Source organism: Ptychodera flava, chromosome 3 (genome assembly GCF_041260155.1).
Source record: "Ptychodera flava strain L36383 chromosome 3, AS_Pfla_20210202, whole genome shotgun sequence".
Classification (NCBI taxonomy): domain Eukaryota; kingdom Metazoa; phylum Hemichordata; class Enteropneusta; family Ptychoderidae; genus Ptychodera; species Ptychodera flava.
This window is the reverse complement of record NC_091930.1, coordinates 44,203,399-44,231,330: the sequence shown is the minus strand read 5'-3', so window position 1 is coordinate 44,231,330 and position 27,932 is coordinate 44,203,399. Positions and strand designations below refer to the sequence as shown.

General features: G+C 37.0%; 1 protein-coding gene across 2 annotated transcripts; it reads right to left on the bottom strand.

The window, feature by feature from the left end:
- LOC139130109 (uncharacterized) lies at positions 1-27,872 on the bottom strand. 2 transcript variants are annotated; one of them, XM_070695829.1, is made up of 7 exons: positions 27,826-27,872; positions 19,709-19,857; positions 6,138-6,203; positions 5,506-5,571; positions 4,983-5,060; positions 4,443-4,646; positions 1-1,501 (listed from the first exon to the last, which is right to left on the bottom strand). In XM_070695829.1, the coding sequence occupies exons 3-7, from the start codon at positions 6,157-6,159 to the stop codon at positions 1,446-1,448; spliced, it is 426 nt and encodes a 141-aa protein (XP_070551930.1). In that variant the 5' UTR covers positions 6,160-6,203; positions 19,709-19,857; positions 27,826-27,872; the 3' UTR covers positions 1-1,445. The 2 variants fall into 2 exon arrangements, with proteins under 2 accessions (XP_070551930.1, XP_070551929.1); XM_070695828.1 differs by lacking the exon at positions 27,826-27,872 and adding an exon at positions 20,029-20,064.
- Between the last annotated feature and the right edge of the window lie 60 nt (positions 27,873-27,932).

Sequence of the window (27,932 nt, the reverse complement as noted above, 5' to 3'; positions counted from 1 at the left end):
TTTCTATATCAAGACAGTTGTTTATTCAAGCATTTGGAGCCAAAGGTACAAGTAACAACAACAATGCCTTTCGTCATTTCAAATGAAATATTAATTCGAGCAAGTTACAGTGCTTATATTACTTACAATTTTAGATTTGTGTAAACACTACTTCAAAAATGTATAACTCCATCACATAAATACAACACTCAGTCAAAAACAGACTCAAACTTATGTTTTACCACAAACTTGTTGACATTTCTCAATAAAGATCATTTAAAAAAGAGTTGACTTTGTTCTAAATATACACCAGCAACAAACGTATTCTGAGTATTGAATTCAACAACCACGACCACAACAACAATTAAAAACATAATATTCTAAGAGTACAATTGTACGAAAACTTGTTGCAATAGCTATCTCAAAAAGATAATACTTTGGATTCATTTTGTGTACAGAAAAATTCAATGGAAAGCTGATATCAATTATTGTCACTGCTGAACATGAATCAATAAAATATTAACGAGTTTCTTTTCATTTCTGTCAGAAAAATACACGTCATTCGCATGCATTCATCCTAAGAACACATCTGAACACATGTACACTTAAAACATAGCAATAGTACAAAATGGCTCATTTACCAAATTGCAATGCATACAGAGATCCACATACTTAATTCTGTCCCTGTTACGGTAACCCCTCGCCTGGTGTTGGTGGCGTTTGCTTCATTACATAGAATACTTTGACACAATTTTGACCCCAGTCAGTGACGGCCACTCTCATCGGATTTACATCCGTTCTTACGGCAACATACCTCGGGGAAACCCTTCCTTCACCGATATTGCAAAGGAATTTTCCGTCTGATGAAAACTGAACAATTCTTCTATTCCCATTATCACAGACATAGACGTTATCATCCTCATCAACGTCAATACCATAGGGAGTATTTAAGTGACCTGGCCCAGACCCTTTCGACCCTAGTGACGCAATATATTCTCCATCAGAGTTGAGTATTTGTACGCGATGGTTGTTTTGATCAGATACTAATATTTCATTCTTACTATTGACGACGACTGACCATGGGAAATCAAATTGGCCTTCATCTTTACCGTGAGATCCAAAACTTGTCAAAAATTTGCCGTCTTTAGTGTATTTTTTCACAGTGTCATTACTGCGATCGTTAACGAGTACATGGTCATCCTTAGTCATCGTAATGCCATAGGGGTTTATGTCTCCACCAAATGAGGTTATAACCTCATTATTCTTATCAAAAGCCACAACTTGCATTTTCCCATGATCAGTCGATAAGTAAGTACCATCAGAAGACATAGCAACGTCACGTGGTCTGAACCACTCGTCGTACTTGTCAAAAACATTTTTACGTTTGCATTCGTTGTCCCAACCCATTACTTGCACCCTTCGATTGCTCTTGTCAGCAATTATCAAGTCACCGTTTTCATCAATTGCTATTCCGCTTGGATGTTCAAATGGCCGTCGTCTTTCCCGGGACCACCAATCGTGTCTGATTGTGAAAGAATACAGTAAATCTTTAATGGGCTTCAACTAAAAACGTACGGCACCCGATTACCTTGCGAAGCTGCCACAGACAAGACCGCCAATCCCGACTCTTACTTCGCAAAAGTTTCAAGGTGGTATTTAATTTCATGTAGTTTCAAAGCATTCTTAACAGCTCTGAATGTTAAACGAATTTAGAATTATGTCAGTTCTTCTGCACCACCGGGACGCAAGAGTCACTTTTGCAAACCTGTCATGTTCGAATAAGCTTACAAGTAACCTGGAAGCAATCATAATGAAACAATACTCTGTTGCAGAATTACTATGTGGCGTATGTTCCATGTACTTGAATAGATCATGCGATATAAAACTGAGTAATACAGTCATCAATGGTTCGGGTATTTGAATTATAACATGATTAAAATGATTTTTTGTCAGTAGAGAAAATCCGACTCGACAACAATATCAAAAGCATAGAATAAGAGGTTACGAGCACGTTTCTATGGAACGCCGTAGTTACCTTCTGAGATTTATTTGCTGTATTTGATGAGATGACATCAATATAAGATTTAGTAATGTCTTTATATGATAAGGTAGTGTCAATATATGATTAGGTGACGCCTTTATATTATACGGTGGTATCAATATAACATAAGGTGCTGTTATTATATAATTAGATGACATCAACATATGATTTAGTAATGCCTTTATATGATTAGGTCGTGTGAATATGTGATTAGGTGACGCCTTTATATTATAAGGTGGTATCAATATAACATAAGGTGCTGTTATTATATAATTAGGTGACATCAATATATGATTTAGTAATGCCTTTATATGATTATGTCGTGTCAATATATGGTTAGGTGACGCCTTTATATTATGGGGTTGTGTCAATATATCATAAGGTTCCGTAAATATATAATTAGGTGACATCTACATGTGAATAGGCAATGCCTTTATATTTCGAGTCAATAACAGTATATGATTAAGCAGTGCTTATATATTGTTAGAGCACAACATGTATGAATTGAAAAGGCCATTATATTATAACTTAATGTAAATATATTGATTAGAAGGGTCAATATATTATGTGTGCACGCCATTATTATTATGTGTAACGTCTTTATTGTTATGTTTAAAGTCATTATATGATTATATAGAGGGCGCACGCCTTCGGACACTTTCTTTAAGCGTGCAAATTTTCATTCGCTTTGCCCGACGCATAAGTTCTTGCAAGGTACATCACTCAAATCTCAATGGATGGAACGGATTTTACGGGAGTTAGGACTTGGAAATCTCTTGCGGAAATTCATAGACGGTGATGTCACCTAATTATATAATAACAGCACCTTATGATATATTGAAACCACCTTATATGACACTACCTAATCATATAAAGGCATTACTAAATCATATATTAACGTCACCTAATTATATATTAAGGGCACCTTATGATATATTGACACCACTTCATAATAAAAAGGCGTCACCTAATCATATATTGACACGACCTAATCATATAAAGGCATTACTAAATAATATATTTCTGTCACCTAATTATATATTGAGGGCACCTTATGATATATTGATACCACCCTATAATATAAAGGCGTCACCTAATCATATATTGACACTACCAAATCATATAAAGGCATTACTTAATCATATATTGATATCACCTAATTATATATCAAGGGCACCTTATGACATATTGACACATCCTCATAGTATAAAGGTGTCACTTATCATGTATTGACACTACCTTATCATATAAAGGCATTACTAAAACATATATTGATGTCATCTAATTATATAATAACAGCACCTTATGATATATTGATACCACCTTATAATATAAAGGCGTCACCTAATTAAATATTAACACGACCTTATCATATAAAGGCATTACTAAATCATATATTGATGTGATCATGTCATCTAATTATATAATAACAGCACCTTATGATATATTGATACCACCTTATAATATAAAGGCGTCACCTAATTATATATTAACACGACCTTATCATATAAAGGCATTACTAAATCATATATTCATGTCATTTAATTATATAATAACAGCACCTTATGATATATTGATACCACCTTATAATATAAAGGCGTCACCTAATCATATATTGGCACTACCTTATCATATAAAGGCATTACTAAATCATGTATTGATGTCATCTCATCAAATACAGCAAATAAACCTCAGAAGGCAGCAACGGCGTTCCATACGTTTCAGCTTTGAGCTTTCGGTGAATTCAGCAATCGTTACAGAACAATGCAGTTATCATAGGGTTGATTTTATAATATTTTCCCAAATTTTATATCATCTTGTTTTGTGTATAACGCAATTATCTGAAAGGCCATTTCCCACCTTTGAGTATTCACGGCATTTTCAACCTAGCGATAAACTTTCTTAGGACGAATATTTTCAAAGTAGAGAGTTTCATAAAAAATTAAGAGTACACGTGTAATTTCTGTGGTCACTAAACAGAATTGCATTTTTCTGTTGGCACATTAAAAGTCGTTATTTGGAGACTCGACATTCTGCCATGATTCACTGTCGAATTGACTGTTCATCGGCCTTGATGACACGGACGATAACGTCGATCGTGAAGACTGAAAAGTCTCACTTGTTTTAATTCAGTAAAACTTGCACGTACATAGGCCTAAGTGTTATAGCCAAACAATCGAGGAAAGACAATAAAATTTTAAGACAAATGACATGTTGGATTGTCACGGTGGCTACTATACCAACGCGTTTACCTAGATCCGAGTAGACAGAAATATCATGTTGAAGCATGAAATATTGTTACGGGTTTATATCAGTACTAACTGAGCTATACGAGAATGGCAATACAAACATAGCCTGTGCAAAAGTGCATGGCATTTCCATAGTTTGTTTTTATACAGAGAATCATATACCCTTTCATTACCTTCCATAGATGGCACCATCAACTTCAGGTTGTCGACCTCTCTTTTTAGCTGCTCCTTCTGTTTTTCGCAGTTTTCAAGACTAGCTGCCCTCAGATTTTCGATTTCACTGACCAGATCCTCTTTGGTTTTTTCCATCAGTAGCTCCTGCTCAGTCTTTGTCGAACTGTCAGTGATATTTCTCTGTTCAAATTCCTTTCCATTTCCTACGTTCGTTGGAAGAAACAATAATAACATTTTTTGAAATATATTGTGGCTTGACTGAGTGATTGTACGGTACGTGCTATAGGCCTATGGGTTATTCAGATAATGCCATAAAAGACTATATGTGACTGTACTGGTCACTTGGTATAGGTGTTCTACTTGTGAATTGCATGCATACTGGAGAACTTTTAATATCCGTTCAAAATCGTTCATTGGTGAATTTCTATGGTTTTCTCTCAATCCCTGTGCTAAGATCGCAGTAAAATAGCTTTTTGCGTCAAGAGTATCCGTTTACGCCCTTATATAAGTTTAAAAGGTTCAACTTCCATGTATCTTACTTAGTCTGCTTGCACCAGATGTATCTTCTTCTTTCAAAGTTTTATCTTCAGTAGGGCTCTCTGGTATTGGTACGGCAACTATGTGAACGGCATGAAATTGTAAAATGGACATTATTAGAACCATGTATCATTGATTTGATGTCACTGTTATGGCCTTTGCTTATCGCAGAGACTGGAAAAAGGTAATGTAAAACCGCATAGTACTCAGGAAAAGATATAGTCTCAGTATATCGGTGAGAAAGCATTTTGTACAGCTTAAGTGCAATAGATTTATCTAACCTCAAAGCCATTAATGAGAAAGATGGTCAGCCTATACATCGATAAAAGTTGCTGATAGCATTTAATTTTCCCTATAAATGTCGTTAGAATAACATTCAATATGGAAGTTGTATGCCCGTAATATAGTTTATTGTTGGCAAAACTCTATCAACTGTATTTATGAACTGTTTTTCTATTTTCTTGTAGCAAAACAAGAGGTCAAACTCAATGAAAAGATATCCATGTTATTTTAAATCTAACTCACCCTTGCTATCAAATTCCGTATCGTCAGAATCTGTATGCCCACTTGGCAAGCGTTCACTGCTGACTTCTGTAAAATAAAGTAATTTGTGATCTTTATGCTGTACTAGTATGACATTATAAGTGTAACACATAAAATCCTGTTGCAAAATAATAATTTTCACGCGTTGTTATGTGATGAAGAAGCCCACAGCGTTAGAATGAAAACGAACAAATATACCAATATTATGAAGAAAATATTGCTCAATTTCATTAATTCACCTCCCTAAGTCTTGGCTTTGCTTTTTGGTGACAAGTACTGAATTTCACACACAGACACAGACAAACACACGCACAGACACCCACACAGACACACCAACACACACAAACATATACACACATTATATATATATATATATATATATATATATATATATATATATATATATATATATATATATATATTATATATGATATATCTGAGGCTTATGTAAATGTTCTCCCCGTATAGTCCGACTTTGGGAATCAGCATTTGTAGTCATTGTGACGACAAATTAAAGTTTTATAATCATTATTTATCTATTACCTTTATCTCTCTATTAGACAAGAAGTCAAACTCCGCAGAAAGACATCCATGTCTTTGAGAATATAACTCACCTGTATTGCTTTCAGATGCCATATCGTCAGAATCTGTATGTCCACCTGGTAAGAGTTCACTGCCGACTTCTGTAAAATAAACAGTGCTTAGTATATATAGTTAATTGCACGAGTCGGTGTGCTGTTACAGTTGTAATCACCACACTTATGGTCAGGAACTTGTAAACGTCACGAGGCCGAAGGCAAGTTACAAGTTCCTGACTATAAGTGTGGTGATTACAACTGTAACAGCTCACCTGCGATTAACGACTTATACCACGAAAAACAGGCCAATGTTCTCTAAAATTTGAAAATTACTGTCAATAAATCGTCTACTTTTGATTTGAATACCCACAATGGAAAGGAGTGACCCATTGTACGTCGAAAGGTTCACAGAGGTCATGCGAGTTTGGGAGAATGACCTATCCCAGACAAGTAGAACAAGGGCTCTGGTCAACTGCAAATCTGCATTTGAATAAGGGCTACAGAGTGGTATAATGCACCTGTGTAGAGGAAACTATTAGTCTGATTGGTTAAATAAAATGGCTTGCCTAACTCTATCTTGTTGGCTATTGGCTAGCGAGAAGGAATTCAATCTGTAGATGCATGTGATTGCCTCGTGGATGCATCAGGCTTTCAATACCATTTTCGTGTTTTCGACTGGTTAAGATGGACCTTGTCAGCTTGTCTGATCTGATGACCCAAGAGACCACCTAGAGTTCCATAGACGGCCATTTAAGGATGTACAATCGGAAAAATTAGCGTACTGCGGCGATTTCCGCGCAGAAATGTATCCATAGTAACCACGCGCGCATAGTGACGTTCCGAACGTTTTTGCGTTGTACAAAATGTCGTCTGCTATGGAAATCCGGTCACGACATGCGACATGCGACCTGCGACTTCAAAACTGCGACCTGCGTCCTGCGTGCTTGTCAAACTGCAACCTGCGACTTCCGGTGCTCTGGCCTAGCTGCCACCTGCGAGTTTGAAACTGCGATCTGCGAGATCACGACCTGATCCATGATTTTAGGTATTTGGTGTTTATTGAGAGTATGAAAAGCAGTCACAAGTAATATCAGTGATAGGTGGTGTCATTTAGGAAAGAGATGAGCTTCAAAGACACGTACAGCTGTGTTGGCCTACTTGTTGTTCGGTTGCTATCAAAGTCCGGTTTCAAAGGGACAATGATTAACTGATCACCGATTTTCATGAATAAAATTTGTTTTGATAAGCTTACTTCAACAAGCATGTTGTTATATATGTTGTTTCCTAAAGTGGTGGCTATTTCACAGATCGAAATGACCTAGTTTATTCTGTGGTTGTTGTACTTCGATTCGGTGACCATGTGTATCACCCCTATTTGTAACAATCAACCCTATTTGTAACAAAACTTAATTTTCATCAAAAAAACTTTGCCGTATTTGTTGAAATATTAATAAAATATGCATATTTGTATGTTTGGGGCAATTTTCTTCTTTTCCCCTTGTCAAACTCATTTTTCCGAAAACCCCCAAAACATACTTATAGGTATAATTCTTCAAGATTTCATCAAATACGGCCAAGTTTCTTTGAAAATTAGGTTTTGTTACAATTGGTTAAATTTTGTTACAAATAGGGTTGATTGTTACAAATAGGGTTGGTTGTTACAAATAGGGTTGACACATCAACCCTATTTGTAACAATCAACCCAATTTGTAACAAAAGTTAAGCCCATATACGTTTAGTAAGATTTCGGGGCAATTTTCTAACGAGCATTTTCGAAAAAATGAGTTACGACAAGAAAAAATAAACATTGCCCCAAAACATACTTATAGGTATAATTCTTCAAGATTTCATCAAATACGGCCAAGTTTTTTTGAAAATTAGGTTTTGTTACAAATTGGTTAAATTCTGTTACAAATACGGTTGATTGTTACAAATAGGGTTGACACGTCAACCCTATTTGTAACAATTAACCCTATTTGTAACAAAAGTTAAGGTAGCTATATACCTTTTAGACACTTACAATTTTTATTTTTTTCTCAATTGAACACGTCCAAACCCCAATAAAGTATACATTTTCTGAAAGCCCTGATATAGAGCTATCCGACCAAGCACAGTACACGGTCATTATTTGCATAAGAGTCACGTGACAAGCGTTTTGCTGAACCTTCCAAAAACCGGTTTTTCCCGCCTTATGCGAACACGCTGCAAGATTTCCGGTTGGAATTTCTTCATTGACAAGCCTTGACAATATCCTTCAAAACCGTGTCTGCGATTTTTTCCCGGAGGCTCCATTCAAATTATATGGCCCGATAATTAAAATTCCTTGAAAAGCACCTTCATCTAACACCTTTAAGAGCGCATTAAAAAAAACAAAGGCATATAAAGAAAATCCCAGACACGGTTTTGTGGGATATTGTCAAGGCTTGTCAATGAAGAAATTCAACCGGAAATCTTGCAGCGTGTTCGCATAAGGCGGGAAAAACCGGTTTTTGGAAGGTTCAGCAAAACACTTGTCACGTGACTCTTATGCAAATAATGACCGTGTACTGTGCTTGGTCGGATAGCTCTATATCAGGGCTTTCAGAAAATGTATAGTTTATTGGGTTTTGGACGTGTTCAATTGAGAAAAAAATAAAATCTGAAAGTGTCTAAAAGGTATGTAGCTACCTTAAGCCCATATACGTTTGGTAAGATTTCGGTCAGAAAACAAGATTTTAAACATTTTTGACCTAAATTGGTGAAAATTGCCCCGAAACAAAACTTTTGGCATGTATCTGCACGACTTGATTATATCTTACGAGTAGGCCTCTTATCCCTAGCAACCTGCACAAAGAAATTTAATCTAACGAGCAATTTTGGAAAAAATGAGTTACGACAAGGAAAAAAAGAAAATTGCCCCAAACATACTAATAGGTATATTTCATCAAGATTTCATCAAATACGGCCAAGTTTCTTTGAAAATTAGGTTTTGTTACAAATTGGTTAAATTTTGTTACAAATAGGGTTGATTGTTACAAATAGGGTTGGTTGTTACAAATAGGGTTGACACGTCAACCCTATTTGTAACAATCAACCCAATTTGTAACAAAAGTTAACCCCATAAAGATTTAGTATGATTTCGGTCAGAACACAAGATTTTAATATTTTTCACCGAAATTGGTGAAAATTGCCCGAAACAAACTTTTGGCATGTATCTGCACGACTTAATTATATCTTACGAGTAGGCCTCTTATCCCAGGCAACCTGCACAACGAAATTTAATCTAACGAGCATTTTCGGAAAAAAATGAGTTTCGACAATGAAAAAAAAGAAAATTGCCCTAAAGATATAGATATGTATATTCCATCAAGATTTCATCAAAGACGGCCAAGTTTCTTTGAAAATTATATTTTGTTACAAATAGGGTTGATTGTTACAAATAGGGTTGACACGGGGTTGACACGTCAACCCTATTTGTAACAATCAACCCAATTTGTAACAAAAGTTAACCCCATATAGGTTTAGTATGATTTCGGTCAGAAAACAAGATTTTTAACATTTTTGACCGAAATTGGTGAAAATTGCCCCGAAACAAACCTTTGGCATGTATCTGCACAACTCGATTATATCTTACGAGTAGGCCTCTTATACCAGGCAACCTGCACAACGAAAGTTAATCTAACGAGCATTTTCGGAAAAAATGAGTTTCGACAAGGAAAAAATAAAAATTGCCCCAAAACATACTAATATGTATATTTTATCAAGATTTCATCAAATACGGCCAAGTTTTTTTGAAAATTAGGTTTTGTTTCAAGTTGGTTAAATTTTGTTACAAATAGGGTTGATTGTTACAAATAGGGTTGACACATCAACCCTATTTGTAACAATCAACCCAATTTGTAACAAAAGTTAACCCCATATAGGTTTAGTATGATTTCGGTCAGAAAACAAGATTTTTAACATTTTTGACCGAAAATGGTGAAAATTGCCCCAAAACAAACCTTTGGCATGTATCTGCACGACTTGATTATATCTTACGAGTAGCGCTCTTATCCCTAGGAACCTGCACAACGAAATTCAATCTCACGAGCATTTTCGGAAAAATGATTTTCAACAAGGAAAACAAAGAAAATTGCCCCCGAACATACTAATATGTATATTTCATCAAGATTTCATCAAATACGGCCAAGTTTCTTTGAAATTTAGGTTTTGTTACAAATAGGGTTGATTGTTACAAATAGGGTTGACACATGTCACCCCTATTTGTAACAATCAACCCAATTTGTAACAAAAGCAGTTTCGGAAAAATGAGTTTTGACAAGGAAAAAAAAGAAAATTGCCCTCAAACATACAAATATGCATATTTTATTAATATTTCAACATATACGGCAAAGTGTTTTTGAAAATGAAATTTTGTTAAAAATAGGGTTGATTGTTACAAATAGGGGTAATACAACCATGCACCCCACCAAGCCCTAGACATTATGAATATCTTTGAGGGCATAGGGCAACTCCACACATCGGCTCTAGCAATATGTTTAATATTACGAAATGGTGAATAAAAGGATCATTGCATTTATTTTGTGTGGAATACATGTGAATCGATAGTGCTTTGACCCTAGTCATGTGATCTGTGTCCCCGGTAAACCGGTTTGTTGATTGAGTGATTCGTCTTAACCGTTCGGAACTAAAAATGGGGTTCCTTCATCAGTCGCTCTCTTGTTTTGTATCCCCTCCGCTTGGTTGTGTGATGAAGTCATCTTCGTCCTCGAAGAGGAGAAACCAGATTCGTTATTGAGAGAATTAGTCACTTTTGGCTGACTCTATAGTGAGCGATCCGGTGTGTGGTGTCAACATGACCCAGCATCGACCGGAGTTTCTGGACGCTTATAAGGATTTTTGTTTTACTGCATATTTTGAGCGTTGCTAGTGCTTGTTATGTTAACTGTAAATGTTGTACTAATCTGACAACGATAAGTATGTTTTGGACATTGAAAGCAATTATCCGAACTTTTGGTTTTGTGTCAATTTTTCATGGACTTTGTAATAGATTTCGGGTCGATATTGATGCCTGCTTTCCGGTGTTTGAAAAGCATGTTGTGAAGGCTGTTTCAAGAAATAAATTTATTTCTCTATGTTTAGCCATTCTCAGGTTTCATGGTTTCGTTAACAATATTTGCTGTAAACGGTCTTTTAAATCGGTTTGGTCTGAGGAGAGTATTTGTTTATTTAATTCATGCCGCCAACTTTGATTACTTGTATGGCAGCTCTCTCAGTTTTTGATGTTCTTTGCCAGATGATGTTTTCTGTATTGCTCAGCAATCTTTTGAGTTTGGTTGATTTTAGTACCAATTCGATGACTGATTGCATCTTGGTTTTATACGATAAGTTGCGGCATAAATGGAGACAAATCACAGTCCCTCGTGGGCTATCCAGCTCTGGGACTATTCGCCCCATAGACGAGTGTACATAAGCGAGAAAGAACCCTCGCTTATGTACACTCGTCTATGGGGCGAATAGTCCCAGAGCTGAATAGCCCACGAGGGACTGTGGACAAATTAAAAACAATTCAGATACCCCGTTGTTAAACCCGCAGTTGTGAAGTCGCAGGTCGCAGTTTGACAAACAGGCAGGACGCAGGTCGCTGTTGTGAAGTCGCAGGTTACACCTAGGTCTAAATGCCCTAAGTCGCAGGTCGCATGTTTCAAACTCGCAGGACGCAGGTCGATCGCAGTTTTGAAGTCGCAGGTCGCATATCGCATGTCGTGACCGGATTTCCATACTGCAGGTAAAGGAAAATTTCTATTTTGCGGAGAAAAATCGCGACGAGAAAATGTTCAGCGTGCCCTCAAAACACGCTGGAAGGTACGAGAATTCAGCGAAGAGATGAAAACAAATGCAGCTGTACAGCGTAATTCAGAAGTGTGACGTCCGTCCGATTCGCTACTCACGAGGTCGAGGAGCCTGAGGTAGTGGACAATGAGAAAGACGAGTATTATAGTCCCAATGATAGTGTCGCTAGTAGACCTACCGGAGAATGGAAGAATGGCCGTCGCATTGTCGATTTGAGTGTACTAGCCAAAAATCTTGACACTTGTGTCAGTTGTGGGCTTGCCTTACGATTGTCATCGTGTATTGGGGAAACGATTCATGGCCTCAGCTCCTGGCTCCTAGTAGTGTGTGACAACTTAGCCTGCAGCGAAGTTAACCTAATCCCCACCGATAAGCGTCACGGCAATAAGTTTAATATATAGACTCTAAAAAGTAGAAGAACCTGAAAGTCTTTGCTTTGTTCTGTCATTTCCCTCTCATTAAAGTTTACTGTATTATTAGGCTTGAATCATGACCATGCCTGGACAAGGCCACTGCAGGTCAGCAGCATTTGAAGAGCGCCTTCGCACAACGAATCAGGGAGAGCATGGTTTATCGCCAGAACCTATAAATCCTAGTTACATTTTGCAAAATTGTGAAAAATCGAGCTCGGTGACCTACTAAACAAAATGTGATTTTGAAAAATTCACAAAAAGAGCTATAACTTAGCAAAGTTTGAGAAAATTGACATTAGTAGAAACTATCAATAATTGATAAATTACCCTCTCCCATTCCTAAAATTTTGTGCATATTTGTTGCAATTTTGGTTAAAAAATAAATATCGTGACTTTTTAGCTCAATTTTAATGTAAGTAAAATCTTCAAAGTAGCTTAAATTTATAATTTGTTTGTTCTTTTACAGTGTAAACATGAAAAATGCAATCATGATATAAATATGAAAATGATGACCTGTGTTGTTGATTTTTAGTGATTTTGTGAAAAACCGTGAATTTTTAATGTCATTTTGTAAAAAAACAAGCGCTGTGACCCATCTTTTTTTCCCAGTTTTGGACTACTCTCATATGTAGGTATTCAAAAAACCCCATGTGAAAAAATTGACATTACTTTTACTTTTTCCGATCGTACATCCTTAAAACCAACCAAAGTGGATTTTACACGGGCAAACTGCCCTATAAGAGCAGCCGCTACTACGGAGCGCATAAAATCCACGATGTGTACTTCAACTTATAAAAAAAAAGTACTTGGCGATGATAACACCGGACGGGATTGTACTATCGATGACCCTTGCAAAGGGATAATCAAGTTCTCCTGCCAGAAAATATACGTCTTTACCTAAAGCAAATGTGCAAGATGGCTTGGCCAGACTGCCAGCACACTGGATATTCTGGCAAGGTAATTTATTCTTTACTAAAATATTTATACCCAAAACGAATTCTGTAAAGTTATAAAATTAAATTCATTGACCAAAACAATTTGTTGTGTGTGCGGCAGTATCACAGAATTTCTTTCGACTATTCCACAAACGTTACAAAAAGGCTGTACTTATTTCCATGATATTTGTCACATATGTCTTGTGTTTGATAATTTCAGGTGAATGCGGCAACATCTCTGTATCATCAGGGATTCGATGAACAGCTTATCAAAGAAAAAACAGGTCACAGATCAGATGACGGTTTACGCGCCTCAAATGTTTGTCTACTGCACAACAAAAGCATATGTCGAATATATTACTACCACCTCCATCTAGTGTTAAATCAGAGGAATCTGTAAGTAAATCAGTTTCTCAAGTTACGACAAAACAATGTAACAAAACAGACAAGATTGGTCCAACCCAAGAAGACGCCGAATCTAAAGATGGACAGTCTGCATCAACAAATCATGTTGCTTACATTGAGCATGGTCCGAAGAAAGTTAAAATTGAATTATAAAATGTGATGCTATAACATATCAGTAGAACAAATTGTCTTCATTTTGTTATTGAATGTGTGTGAATGCTTTAGAAATCTCGACTTGACCTATTGTTCTCTTGCAAATTGGTAATCAGTCATACTTTTTTCATATTTAAATAAGTAATCACTACACTTTTATTGATATGATAATGATTTTCTTTCATTAAAGTGTGGTGATTACTTATTTACATATGAATAAAAGTATGACTGATTACTTATTTTGCATAAGAACAATAGGTGCCAGTCGTGTTTCAGGGATAAATGGATGGCAAGAACGATAGGTCACATGACCTGGAGTGGTATAAGTGTTGTAACAGTTGCAGTTTATACTCTTAGAGTAATAGTATGATACTAAAAGTGTAACACATGTGATTTTGTTGCGGAATAAGCGTTTCAATATATTGTGATCATCGTTTGAGGATATGAAAAGGGATCCGCACACAATATGATGATAGGTTGCTCAGTTCGAGTAATTTTCTTCTGTGACTGTTTTTATATAGTTGTAGCAAGTACAGAATATTGTCATCATACTGCAACTGAGACAGAGAGAGGTTTCACCTAAGCAGAGAAAAGAAATAAACATGTTAAATCCAGCAAAGAGGATATAAGCGGATGGTTATGAAAGGAAAACATTGATATAAACTGCACCAAGTTAACTAGGCTTTTTGTTAGTTGATAGGCTTGCGATAGGAGTCAACATGTTCAGACCCTTTTACATGTAAGTAGTTTGGTATAATAATTTGCTAAAGTTAGGTATAATCATGGAGTGTATGTAATCAGCTTTGAAGATCACATGTAGGCCTGCAACAACCGTACTGGTGAAATGGAAAATCTAAAGATTTCTAAAGATTTCTAAAGATTTCGTGTGGTATAAGTGTGGTAATAAGCACGATGAGTAGCACACGGACCGTAAACTACAAAGCAAGCAGGTCAGAGTACAGTGGAAAACGATAGCGTTGTCACAATTTTGGATAATGTTGCACGTCTTTGGTGACAAACACAAAAGGGAGCAGAATTTTCTAAATAACTGGTGAACAAAGGCAACTTGGAACATAGCCTATTTCCTTTTTGTTGGACTTCTCGTCCGTAGCAGTAGTTGAAATATCGGCAGTGGAACTCGCCACGGAGTTTCTGTTAGTGCCACGGAATACTACATGGCCACTGAGTAGAATAGTCGGAGATGCAGTTAAAACATTCGATGCTTCCAGTGTGAATTTAACGCATTTTGTGATGATGTGAGAAAGGAACCTCACACACCAAGGACAGGGAATCATATTTCTGACATGAGCTTGAAATATTTTGTCCCTTACTCACCTGCTGCTCGTGTGAGACAAAATATCCCCACCTCGTGTGAGAAATCTGATCCCAGATCTTTGCATGCATGCATGCATACTGTTAGGGTCCTTCTTTTTCCCCGCAACCGTTACAGACACAATAGTGGGTATAATGTAAGGTTAAAATTGATCAATTTGAAAAATATCGTCCACGTAATTTACATTATCTGTGGCTTGAAGATGCATACAGTACGTGTCAAAAAGAGGGAAACGTATGTACGATACAGACACTAGTACAGTACTGTACGGGACGGTACAGGTACTGCACTGTACGGTAAGGATAGGTACAGTTCAGGTACTGATCTGGTACATGCACGTTCATGTTAATCGTTTTGGCACGATACTGGTACGGTTGGCGAAATTCTGGTGATATTTGACATAGCCCCATGAGCCAACATACACAACCTATCCGACTATTGACAATAGGACGGCCTGAACGATATAAATGTAGAAATCATTTTAAGTAATTAATCCTTGCCTCTGAATGCCTTATTTCTAACAAACCTGCTTAAAATTGTTACTTTCTCTTTGGTTTTATGTGCTTCGTACAGTAACAGTGATAACAAGCGACGTTTTTGTGCAGCTTATAATAATTACGTCAGAATTCTGTGTTGGGTCATGCTATTATTCTTGCAGTAAAAGTAGGGTATCATTACGTTGGCTTAGTGAACAAAGAACTCCTTGTCCGACGGACTTCTTTTGTTATCTCAAATGGACTTTGTCATTGTGTACTCATACCTTTATAAATAGTTTCGTTGTGCGGTCATGAAACCGTTGTAGGAAAAGCCTTCAGAATACACACAATACTGCGTTGCCTGATGTATTGTTTTAACAGATGCCAAAGTTATTAGAAATCACTGTACATTGACGTTGACGCCAGCTTCAAGTTGAAAGATTATCTCATCCTCTTTCGAAAATATCCCTTTTTAATATTTTCGGACGAATCTGTATCTAATTCAAGCTGCATGCTAAATCACCCATTGTAATATGTAAATTTAGAAACTATTTAAGTTGTTGATTTAAAAGTTGAGTCATCACTAATACTGTTTTGTGATGGAGATCCAAAGTGGGCTTACAACCGACAACTTTGTGTGCCAGCTTCATTACTGAAGAATTATACGATCCAAGACTGGTACCTAATGTAACAAACTGGTGGAGAATTGGCTATCGATCGTTGTAACTTGGCGTGTCAGCTTCAGCTACTAAGAGAATTTGCTGTCAAAGAGCGGTACCTCAACTCATAGACCGTAAATTATAAGGGACATAGCAGTTGTGCATTTAAAGGGTTTGCTGTTATTTTTCCTGAAAGAATTTCCCTGGTGCAGTTTTTCAGTTCGACTGTTAAAGCAATACTGCGCACGAATCAATACCTAATTGTCAGTCATAGTAATAAGCTTTGCTGGTGGTAACTCGTACTGTAAGACACCTGTTTAGATATCAAAGGAGTACTTATGAATTTTTCGTCGTCCCGCATTTAGGCATTTAATGCAAGAAGCGAAAAGGACCGTTCCTTTTGGTCAAATCAACTTGAATCGTGGAAGAGAAGTTCACATGGAAATGTTTGGTAACTAATAATTAATTGCAGTAATACCCACTACTCACCTTCTGCTGACCCGGGGTTCGAAAGAAAACAAAGAATAGAATGAGATGTTTCATTCTGTAACTTTCTGTCGCATGACATCACTTTCACAGTTCAACAAAAGGCCGATCCCGGTCAATTGCATATGTTAGGAAAGGTCGTAAACATCCCATTGACAGACACATAGTAACCTGAACACTAGCCAAAAATAATTTAGCTCGATATGACTAAAAAAGTTGCTTTTATAAATAAGTCTTGAGTTCGAGGGTCAGTAGATTACAATGGTTCGGCCAGACACAATTGAAGACAATAGTCGATGAAAGAATGAAAGTGCCGGTGCTTTTCTGTACAATAAGCGTAAAAATTATGTTTCATATATCCATGAACAGTACCCCTCGTTATGCCGAGAAAAAGTTTCGTATTTGGTAATGCAACTGCAATCAAAGCTGTTATGTTAATATTCGATGTACACACGCCTGTTGCTACAACATTTCAAATAGGAGGAGAAACCCTAACTATAAAGCTCACGGACACGGGCTTTCTGACTTTATAATGGGCATGTCACGTTAGGGTCCCTTTTTCCTCTGTTGACGTGACACAGACACAATAGTTTGTATAATGAAAGATTTAAATTGACCAATTGGAAAAATGACGTTCATGTAAATTTAAATTATCTGTGAAAAGTAGATGAACAGAAAGCAATTTTCAGTAATCCTTGCCTCTTTGTGCTTTATTTTCTAACAAAACCTGGTTAAAATTGTTACTTTCATTTTGGTTTCATGTCACTGAGCAGCGAATAGTTGTGGTCATCACACACAGGAAAAGTATGTTTTTGTGCGGCTTATAATGATAACGTCAGAAGAGCTGTGTTGGGGTCAACCTATTATTCTTGTAGTAAAAGTAGGGAATCGTTACTCTAACAAAGAGAACAAAGAACTCTTTGTCCAACGTACTTCTCTTGTTCATAATAGTCTACTCAAAAGTTTACAAATAGTTTTCTCTCTTCGGTCATGAAGCCATTGTAGGAAAATCCTTCAGAATAACGGATTTTTTTTCTAATATACTGGTACTATCCTTGGCATCAGCAGGTCAGATCGTTTTAGACAGGTCTAAAGAGTCATGAATTGAAAAGAAACAGATCATTTATTTGGATTCCGAGTTCCATTTTGTAGGTTGTACTTCGTCATTCACAAATTCCGACAGACTTGAGATGAAAAGAAAGCTCGTGTGTTGCCACTCTTTAAACAATATGGCAGACCCTATTCGATACGAATTTCAACATTATTCAATTCAGAATTTCCTGATTTTTTATTATGTGATTCAAGTCAACATAGCTGGCGGTACCTCCTCTTGTTTTACAGTACATCTTTGTGATTTTGATAAAACGAAGAAATTTTCAGTTTCCTCGCAGCAGGAGACAATTTGCCTCCCTCCAGAGAATTAATATTCGCACATTCTAGGACGAATGGCAGTTTTACAAGCCTGGACATATTTTCAGCAGCTTGCTATTTTACTATAGAGTGTGCGGAAGTAAACAAACCAATTGCATAGAATAGCATGATTTCCCGTTTTTATAGGGATCTTTGACAAAACAAATAGTTGTTATAATTCTGAGTTCTTCTTTTCCACTCTAAAACTATGCACGTAGCTGGAATAGGTCTAATCTACATATCGATACGATGAGTATCGACCCATGACAGAATTTTTGAACTTGAAATTATAACTTCCGTAAACCTTGAATATTTTTTCCACAAATCACCGTTGACACCAAGACATGTCATAAACTTGATCTTCGGACGTAACTATGATATAAAAGCAACATTTCAAAATTTTGAGAAGCATATCGAAGTTCATATCATAACATAGATTTAAGTTATATTTTATAAAGTAAGCCACATGTTTAAGGCGTCCCAGAGCTCTCTAGCAAGATGGTCTATCATTGGTCAAATGATGTTACCTTTCATGCAGAGACTAATCGATCAACCTGATTTGCGGGTGTGTAAAACCAATTTTAAATTGTATTAAAACCAAGCTATAGGTCTGCTAAGCCTTTAATAAACCGTATAGGCAAGGATCTTGGTCACCGCCAAATGATTTTTACAAACACATAGAGTCAGAACAGAGAAGACGACTCGCCCTAACTTTATCAACATGTGTTCTATTCTAGCTCAAGTATATTTGGCATTGTATGTTGCGGAACCATAGGTTTCAGATCCACGAAATAATGTGATCTTCATAACTTTCTCGATTAAATTTTTATTCATGGATATTGAGGGATTGTGTATGTCCCCTATGGCCTTCAATGGGATGACTCTCAAAACAAGCTCGAATCTTTATCAAAAATAATGACAAGATAGGTGGTCTTCGTTTGCTTTTCAACTCTGAGTCATTAAAATTTCCAGCTGCGTCAGACAAGGTGTAAAAGTCTAGAGTGGGCTATGCTCAATCTGTACCTTCGGCACGCAGGTCGTGAAAATACAATGGCTCACCCATGTGATATCATTGTTGTTAGCTTGTTTGCCACGGCACCATCGAAATATTTAATCATCGTAGATTAAACAGTATCACGTGATCCTGTAATTTCGGGGTTTCTATGGTTACAGTCTTTGATAATCACTTTGTAATGAACTCCTTTGCAAATGGATCGGAGAACAAATATGCAAATATAAATAGAGCGGATTTCCGCAGGGCGAGAACGTATTTCTTGTCGTATGTGTAAAATTAAAAGGCAAAATAAACTAGTAAGAAAAACAACGAGTGAAGAAATGCCACACCAAGTTCGATTCCTAAAAAGCATAGTAACCAGCAATAGAAATGTAAACAGCAATAAGCAATATTGAAAGGGTTGCGGAGAAAGAGATGTATGGCCAGTAAGCCTGTCAGCCATTGCCGATGTTGGTAGTTGATATATTTAGCGAATAAAAATCGAGCATACGTACAATTTTCTTAATATCAAAGTTGTCGCCTTAGGACAAAACAAAACAAGGAAGCTCAACCGGTCAAGACAGTTTAACGTTTTGAGTTACATATAAGCTCCACAAGTAGCCCTGCCGTTGGTAACCTGTATATTAAACGACGCTCTGCCTGTCGACAAAATGAAAGTAATAAATAAAATCATTTTGTTTTCAAATAAAGTGAAAAAGAGAGTCGGAATCGAAAAAGGTACTTATTTCGAATACGGCTGTACATAATAGTCAAGTTTAAGAGGAAATGGTTATCTTCAAATGTCTTCTTTAAATTCCACACACTACTCACCGTGGTGCCTGTCTGACGTCGAAAGCTAAAATGAAAGAGACCATCGGAACATAATCACGTGTCAATTACGAAACTGCTAGGGAGAGGTGGCAGAACTCTGTTGAGCTAAATTTGGGAAATGTGCATAAATTTGCATACTGACAGTGTGCAAAATGCTCCTCCTCCTTCCCCACAGCAGGTTACGGGCCCGTTGACCGTGCGAACCATTTTCCTTGGACGTTCAATTGGTCCAGGAAAACCAACTCGGTACTATTTCGTGAGTAAAACCACCTATGCAGGCAGTGATAATTATATGCACGAATGTTAAATACTGGCAACTCTGTGATGGTGTGGAAAATAACTGCGCATAAAAACTACGTTCCTGTGTCTGCGTGTTGTGACACAAACAGACATCTGTATTTCAGTTTCACATTTTATAACGATAGTTTTTGTGGATTCGTGGATTCGAAATGGCAAAAGCTTCTCCACATAGGATATGGTAAGGATATCCGCATATCGAGTAAAAGTTGGGCAGAGGTGTTGTATGTTAAAGTACCTTTTGGAAAGGGATGAGTTTTGGATTAAGTTGTATACCCAGCAATATCCTGGTTGTCGGGCAAACTCGAAGAGTGCTGATCCTTCTCAACGATGATCACTTATATATGGTGCAATATTATATATATATTTTGCCTGGTTTATGTGCCCGAGAGCAGGTGACAATTTGCCCGACGCCAGGAGGGCAAATTTTCTCCTGCTGCGGGAGCACGTAAACCGAAGTATTCAGGCAATACTATTTTTATCACATGTCTCTTCACAGTTAACGCTATATAACATTTAGTTATAGCAGGGCATTTTCAAACAATTTTACCATTATCGTTCAGAATCAAATAGATTTTACCGAATGTCAAAATAGCAAAAAAGGATTGAATCATAAGAAAATTTTTAATTTAACTATTTGTTACAGAGCATTTCTTCGTGGTCTGTTTATATCCGTGTGTCGCCATGCCTTTGGATTAATTGTCTTTGCCTCAAGCATTGTTCTCTTACCTAGTGTTTACCTGCCTTAATTCTAGCTAGATTTGCACACCCTCAATGACCAACTTTTAGATAGTTCGTTGTCTGTTTTTGAAACATGGCTGTGCTTGAGCTGTTCAAAACTCATTAAAGCATACGCAACATTTTCATTCATCAATGTAATGACAGCCGTATTAAATTTCATGGCAAATTGCTTCTTCCATCTTCATTACATTTTGTTTGATATTAAAGAACCACGTACGAAAATTAATTTTACTTTTGTATTATAACAACCTTAAATGTGATAAAACGTAAACACATTATATAACACCCCTGCAGAAATGTCATTGAGATTGAACTTCTAGAACATGAATTGAAATGTAGTTGCAGGAAGATGTCTGGTGAATGGGCTAATTTTCTCCTGCTGCACCAGTCCGTATTGTGCAGTGAAATCGAGCACGTCGTTTAAAAAGCAAAGCCTTTAAGTAGAGCACTTAAATATGTTTCTGAACATCAGTAATCCGATAAAACCAAAGACGTTTCTTTGGAAGGATCGAAATCTTTTCAACACCCTACAAGTTCTGCTAGTTTGCAAATCCGGTGGAAACTCTAACGTTGTCTGCAGGATCGCATACTCTCAATAAATAGTCAATGTTTGTATCGTGTATTCTGTATGATTTCCAACAAAGTAATACTTGATAATAAGGTATTTTGCATGCAATACAAAAATCTCATTTTGAAGTTGCTGGCAACACATTCAGCAATGCAAGGCACTAATGGCGAATAGTATTTTATGTTTGACGTAGTTTCCAGCTGAGTCAAAAATATGGCCGTGTCATAAGAAACCAACCATTGATTTCCCTAAACAATACAAGTTGACGGAATAAAATGGTGCACTTTTCTGAACATTTAATCTGGGATGACTAACATACAATGGCCCGTTGACGTTACCTTGATTATCCAATATCAATCAGGAAATCAGTAATGAACAGTGTTAGCTGGGTTCCGCTAGCAAAGACAGTGTGCAGTTCAAGTTCAAGAAACACGATTGGAACTAAATTGGGATAATTGGATGAGAGTAAATATAACGAAAGTTTGATGAAATCGAAATTTTTACAGCTTAAATTTTACAAAATGATAGAATACTGTAAAAATTAAAATATTGTTTTCATCGAACAAAACAACAAAAACACGTCAATTATTGTATATCCCTTAAATCGTATTCATTTCTATGAAAAGGTGGTATTTTTGTGTAAATGTCATAAAAAAACGACACAAAATGCATAAAATGTGTCTAATTAATGACTTTGAGTCGGGGCACTTTTAAAATGTCCCTTACTTTTTCGTCAATTTGAGGCTTAATAAACACTAAATGTAGTCAGGGCACTTTTGAAATGACCCTGACTAAATAAACCTTAAATCGATCGAAAAAATTCATTTTGGCTGGGGAAAAGTAACAAATCGAGATTAAAACTAGTATTTCAGTACCAAAGAAAGTATAGACAAGTTCACATATTTTCATTCAAATATAAATATTGTTCATTAGTTGGAGCCATGCAATGATTCTTACTCATAACATGAGCACAACATCGCAAATTTTGAGTAAAATTTTAAAGATGGTTAGTAAATATGGTGTAATATTTAACAAATTCCTAAAATTTTTGAGAAATTGCGCATATCCAATTATCCAAATTTAGTTCCAATCGTGTTAAGAATTACCTCGAGGTGTCGCTGTACGTTTAATTCAGACATGGACTATCCATACACACATTCAGTCAACATCGGCACGTTATATTTATGAGGAAAAAGGGACTGAATGAACATCGGATTGCTCTGTTGCCCTACACTGGGTCAAATAATGAATTTTGTCCGCAATATTCAATTGTGCTTGAATCGTACCAAATATCAGACACCTAACAGATAGATTTTGATCCGATGTCAGTCGATAAAGGTTCTAGGGAAGGCATAGTCTTACTGTGTAATCTTTCATCAAGTCACAACCTATATCCTATAGTAACGATCGCATCTGTCTCGTACATAGCTAAACAAGCCAAGCATGTCGAGTGGTATGCTTACAAGGGTTGCCTGGCAACAAATAACAGCCCTGGCAGCTATGGTTGATGATAGTAGTGCAGATATATGAAATTATAATTTTAGCATACACGTACCGTTGAAGTCGTTTCCGACTGACACAGTATATGAGACAGCCGAAAACTGCCAGCCACACTAATTAGATTTGCTGGTGTGATAACCCTTACACCTAGCCACGCAGGTTAACAAAACGAAAGTGTAACACTAATATTATTTCATCCCATATTAGGCATAAAAAGCGATAATTGAACAGGACCGGTTCCTTTTTGTGAAGACTTGTTCATGAAAGACAAGGTCAGATGGAAATTGTTGTCCACAAATTATGCATTACAGCTATACCCTCTGTTCTTTTTGGTGCTGTCTCTGGGCACCAGGAGAAAAACATTATAACGATACGGTTCATTTTATAATTTTCTGGAATTTAGCATGACGTCACTTAAAGGGTTTAACAAAAGGCCGCACTCGGTCATTGAAACAATATTTTAAGCTGAATCACTGAGGGATATCATTACGCACGTAATGCATATTCATGAGATAGATATAAAATATCTCAGGACTATAGTTCTCTGTCTCATTTGATAAAGATATAAATATCTCAGGACTATAGTTCTCTGTCTCATTTGATAACGTCCGAGAAGAAAAACACCAATGTGAACCCTTGAAGGTGAAGATAGGATTTTATATTTGAAAATAACCAGGTTTGAGCTTACCCCCCCCCCCCCAAACCATCCGGTGACAACCTTAGCTGAATAACATAGCCGCAAAAAGATATCTCGCATCCCAATTCTTATACAATAGGCAATGTTATTCAGTGAAGCTATGAGGCTTTAAATATTATAGTATTCATCTTATTGAAAAGCATTGAGTAATCTGAACACAAGCCGAATAAAATTTTACCTCGATATGACTACACAAGTTGCTGCCATGACGTTTGTTTATGAGATAAAGGGTCGGTATACTAATATTGATCGACAAAAGAAAATTATAAGAAGGGAATGGCCGATATGAAGTGAGAGTGCCAGAACTTCTCTTGACTCTAAGCATAAAAGTTATGTATTGCAATTGCAAAAGCCGTAGCTGCTATATAATGTTAATTGTTAAACCAAATGTGTAACACCCACTCCCGATGATTTTGGTTTTAAACGCTGACCTACATCAACTTAACCGATAGTAAAGATTGTCAGCAAACGTAGCTTCCTGTGATTCACTAAGCCTGTTTACACGTCAAATATTGAAGTAACCATCTGCCTTGTGTTGCCTGAAGTATTGTTTTAACTGATGCTAAAGTTATCAGTAATTACCTTACGTTGACGTTGACTCCACTGAGCTTCAAGTTGAAAGATCATCTCATCTTGTTTAGGAAATATTCCTGTTCTTTTATATTTTCGGACGAGTCTGTATCTAATTAAGCTGTATGCTACATCATCCATTGTAATATGTATATTTAGAAACTATTTAAATGGTGCTTACAACCGACAACTTGGTGTGCTAACTCCAGTTACAATTGAAGACTCGTACCTCATGTATCAAAGTGCAAGTTGGTCTGCAGACCGTTCATCACGCTGTAAGAGGACCTTGGTCACTGTCAACTGATTTACAAATAGATAGCCAGGACAGGTGAGTGCATCTGGCATTGATAGGGAGTAAAACCGTAGGTTCCCGTTCTACTACGTTTTAGTTATTGATATTGAGGGATTGCGTGTGTACCGCAGGCCTCTTATTAAATGATCGTAACAAGTAGCTCACATCTATATCAAAATAATGACGCAATAAACGGCCTTTGTTGCTTTTTAACTCTAACTCATTAGAATTTCCAGCTGAGGCAGACAAGGTTGAAAATTCTGGTATGGTAGATGCTTCTCCTGAACATATAGCATGCAGGTCGAGAGAATACCATGGCACACTCATGTGATATCATTTTTGTTTGCTTCTCGTAGCCCTTGTAACCATCGAAGTGATTAATCATCGTAGATTAAATAGCATCGCGTGGTCCTGCCATTGCGGATTCCTATTGTTACATTCTTTTTTAATCACTTTGTAATGGACTCCTGTTCATAGGGATCGGAGGACTAATATACATTAACTAGAGCGGAAGTTCGACAGGGCCTGAGTTTTCTAGTCGTGAGTGTAAAAAAACTGATAATGCAACACAACGAGTGAAAAATTGTCGCACAGAAGTCAAATGACCTGAAATTACGATTTTACAAAGCATACTAGCGAGCTATAGCAACGTTAACAACAAGTAGCCCTCATAGCAAGGTTGCTAGGGAACAGAAGTATTGCCAATTAGCCTGTCAGCCATGGCTGATGTTTGTGGTTGATATATTTATCGAAGAAAAATCGAGCATACTTACCTCAATGTCAAAGTCGTCGACCGAGGACAAAACAGAAATTTACGACCTATATCAAGGAAGGTCAGTCGGTGAAGATGGTTCAACGTTTCGAGTCATAAATGAGCTCCACAAAATAGCCTTACCGCTGGTAACATGTACAGACGACGCTGTGCCTGTCGACAAAATGAAAGTAGTAATTTAAATTACTCTGTTTTCAAATAATAGGAAAGAGATGTCGAAGACAGTGATCTCTTTTTTGTAAATACGTCTGTACCTAATAGTCAAGTTCAAGAGGATATAGTTACCTGCAAATTAATGAAATGCTACACGCTACTAACCTTAGCGACTGTGAGACGTCGACAGCTAAAGAGAAACGAAACATAATCTGTAACTTATCACGACACAACCGGGAACAGGGCTCTAGCTTAACGAAACTGCCAGGGAGGGGGACAGAACCTTGCTTAGCTGGCTCTGGGAAATGTACGTAAATTTACACATTAACAGTGTGGAAAATGCCCTCCCCACCCCACCCTATCCCCGCCATAGGCTATGATCCTATTAACAGCGCGAAACAGATACCTTTGCCGCTCAGTTAGTCTAAGAGAAATATTTTTTCACTTCACTTTGTGAGTAAATTATCTATGCAGGTAGTAATAATTATAATGCACGAATGTTGAGTACCTGCTAATTGCCGATGGGAGGAAAGAAAACTATTTCGGATTGCCATGTACATGACATGTGTCTGCTTATCGTAACACAAACGGACATCCTATACAATGGGTACGTTATTGAGTGAAATTATGAGGCTTTAAATATTATATTATACATCTTATTGAAAAGCATCGAGTAATCTGAACACAAGCCAAATAAAAGTTTACCTCGATATGACTACACAAGTTGCTGCCATGACGTTTGTTCATGAGATAAAGGGTAGGTATATTAATATGGGTCGGCAAAAGACAATTAATTATACGAAGGGAATGGCCGATGTAAGGCGAGAGTGCCAGAACTTTTCTTGACTCTATGCATAAAAGTTACGTATGGCGATCGCAAGCCGTAGCTGTTATGTTAATTTTTAAACCAAATGTAGTGTAAAGTCTTCCTCATTCTCCCCAGTGTAATACCTCCCTCTCCCGATGATTTTCGATTATTAACGCTGCCCTACATCAACTTGGCTGATAGTAAAGATTTTCAGCAAACGTAGCTTCCATGTGATTCGCTAAGCCTGCTTACACGTCCAACATTGAAGTAACCATCTGCCTTGCGTTGCCTGAAGTATTGTTTTAACTGATGCTAAAGTTATCAGTAATTACCGTACGTTGACGTTGACTCCACTGAGCTTCAAGTTGAAAGATCATCTCATCTTGTTTTGGAAATATTCCTGTTCTTTTTATATTTTCGGACGAGTCTGTATCTAATTAAAGCTGTATGCTACATCATCCATTGTAATATGTATATTTAGAAACTATTTAAATGGTGCTTACAACCGACAACTTGGTGTGCTAGCTCCAGTTACAATCGAAGACTCGTACCTCATGTTTCAAAGTGCAAGTTATAGGTCTGCAAAACCGTTCATCACGCTGCAAGAGCGAGGACTTTGGTCACCGTCAACTGATTTACAGATAGATAGCCAGGAGGTGAGTGCATTTGGCATTGATATGGAGTGAAATCGTAGGTTCCCGTATCACTACGTTTACAGTTGGATAAACCAAGAATAATGTAACCTTCATAGCTTGCTCGATTGAAGATCTAGGTATTAATATTGAGGGATAGCGTGTGTACCGCAGACCTCTTATGAAATGATCGTAACAAGTAGCTTAAATCTGTATCAAAATAATGACGCAGTAAACGGCCTTTGTTTGTTTTTTAACTCTAACTCATTAGAATTTCCAGCTGAGGCAGACAAGGATGAAAATTCTGGAATGACATACTCATGTGATATAATTGTTGTTTGCTTCTTGTAGCCCTTGTAACCATCGAAGTGATTAATCATCGTAGATTAAATAGCATCGCGTGGTCCTGCCATTGCGGAATCCTATTGTTACATTCTTTTTTAATCACTTTGTATGGACTCCTGTTCATAGGGATCGGAGGACTAATATGCATTAACTAGAACGGAAGTTCGACAGGGCCTGAGTTTTCTCGTCGTAGGTGTAAAAAAACTGATAATGCAACACAACAAGTTAAAAATTGTCGCACAGAAGTCATATGACCTGAAATTACGATTTTAAAAAGCATACTAGCTAGCTATAGCAACGTAAACAACAAGTAGCCTTCATTGCAGGGTTGCTAGGGAAGAGAAGTATTGCCAATTAGCCTGTAAGCCATGGCTGATGTTTGTGGTTGATATATTTATCGAACAAAAATCGAGCATACGTACCGATTTTTTCAATGTCAAAGTCGTCGACCGAGGACAAAACAAAACTTAGCTTTACGACTTATATCAAGGAAGGTCAGTCAGTGAAGATAGTTCAACGTTTCGAGTCA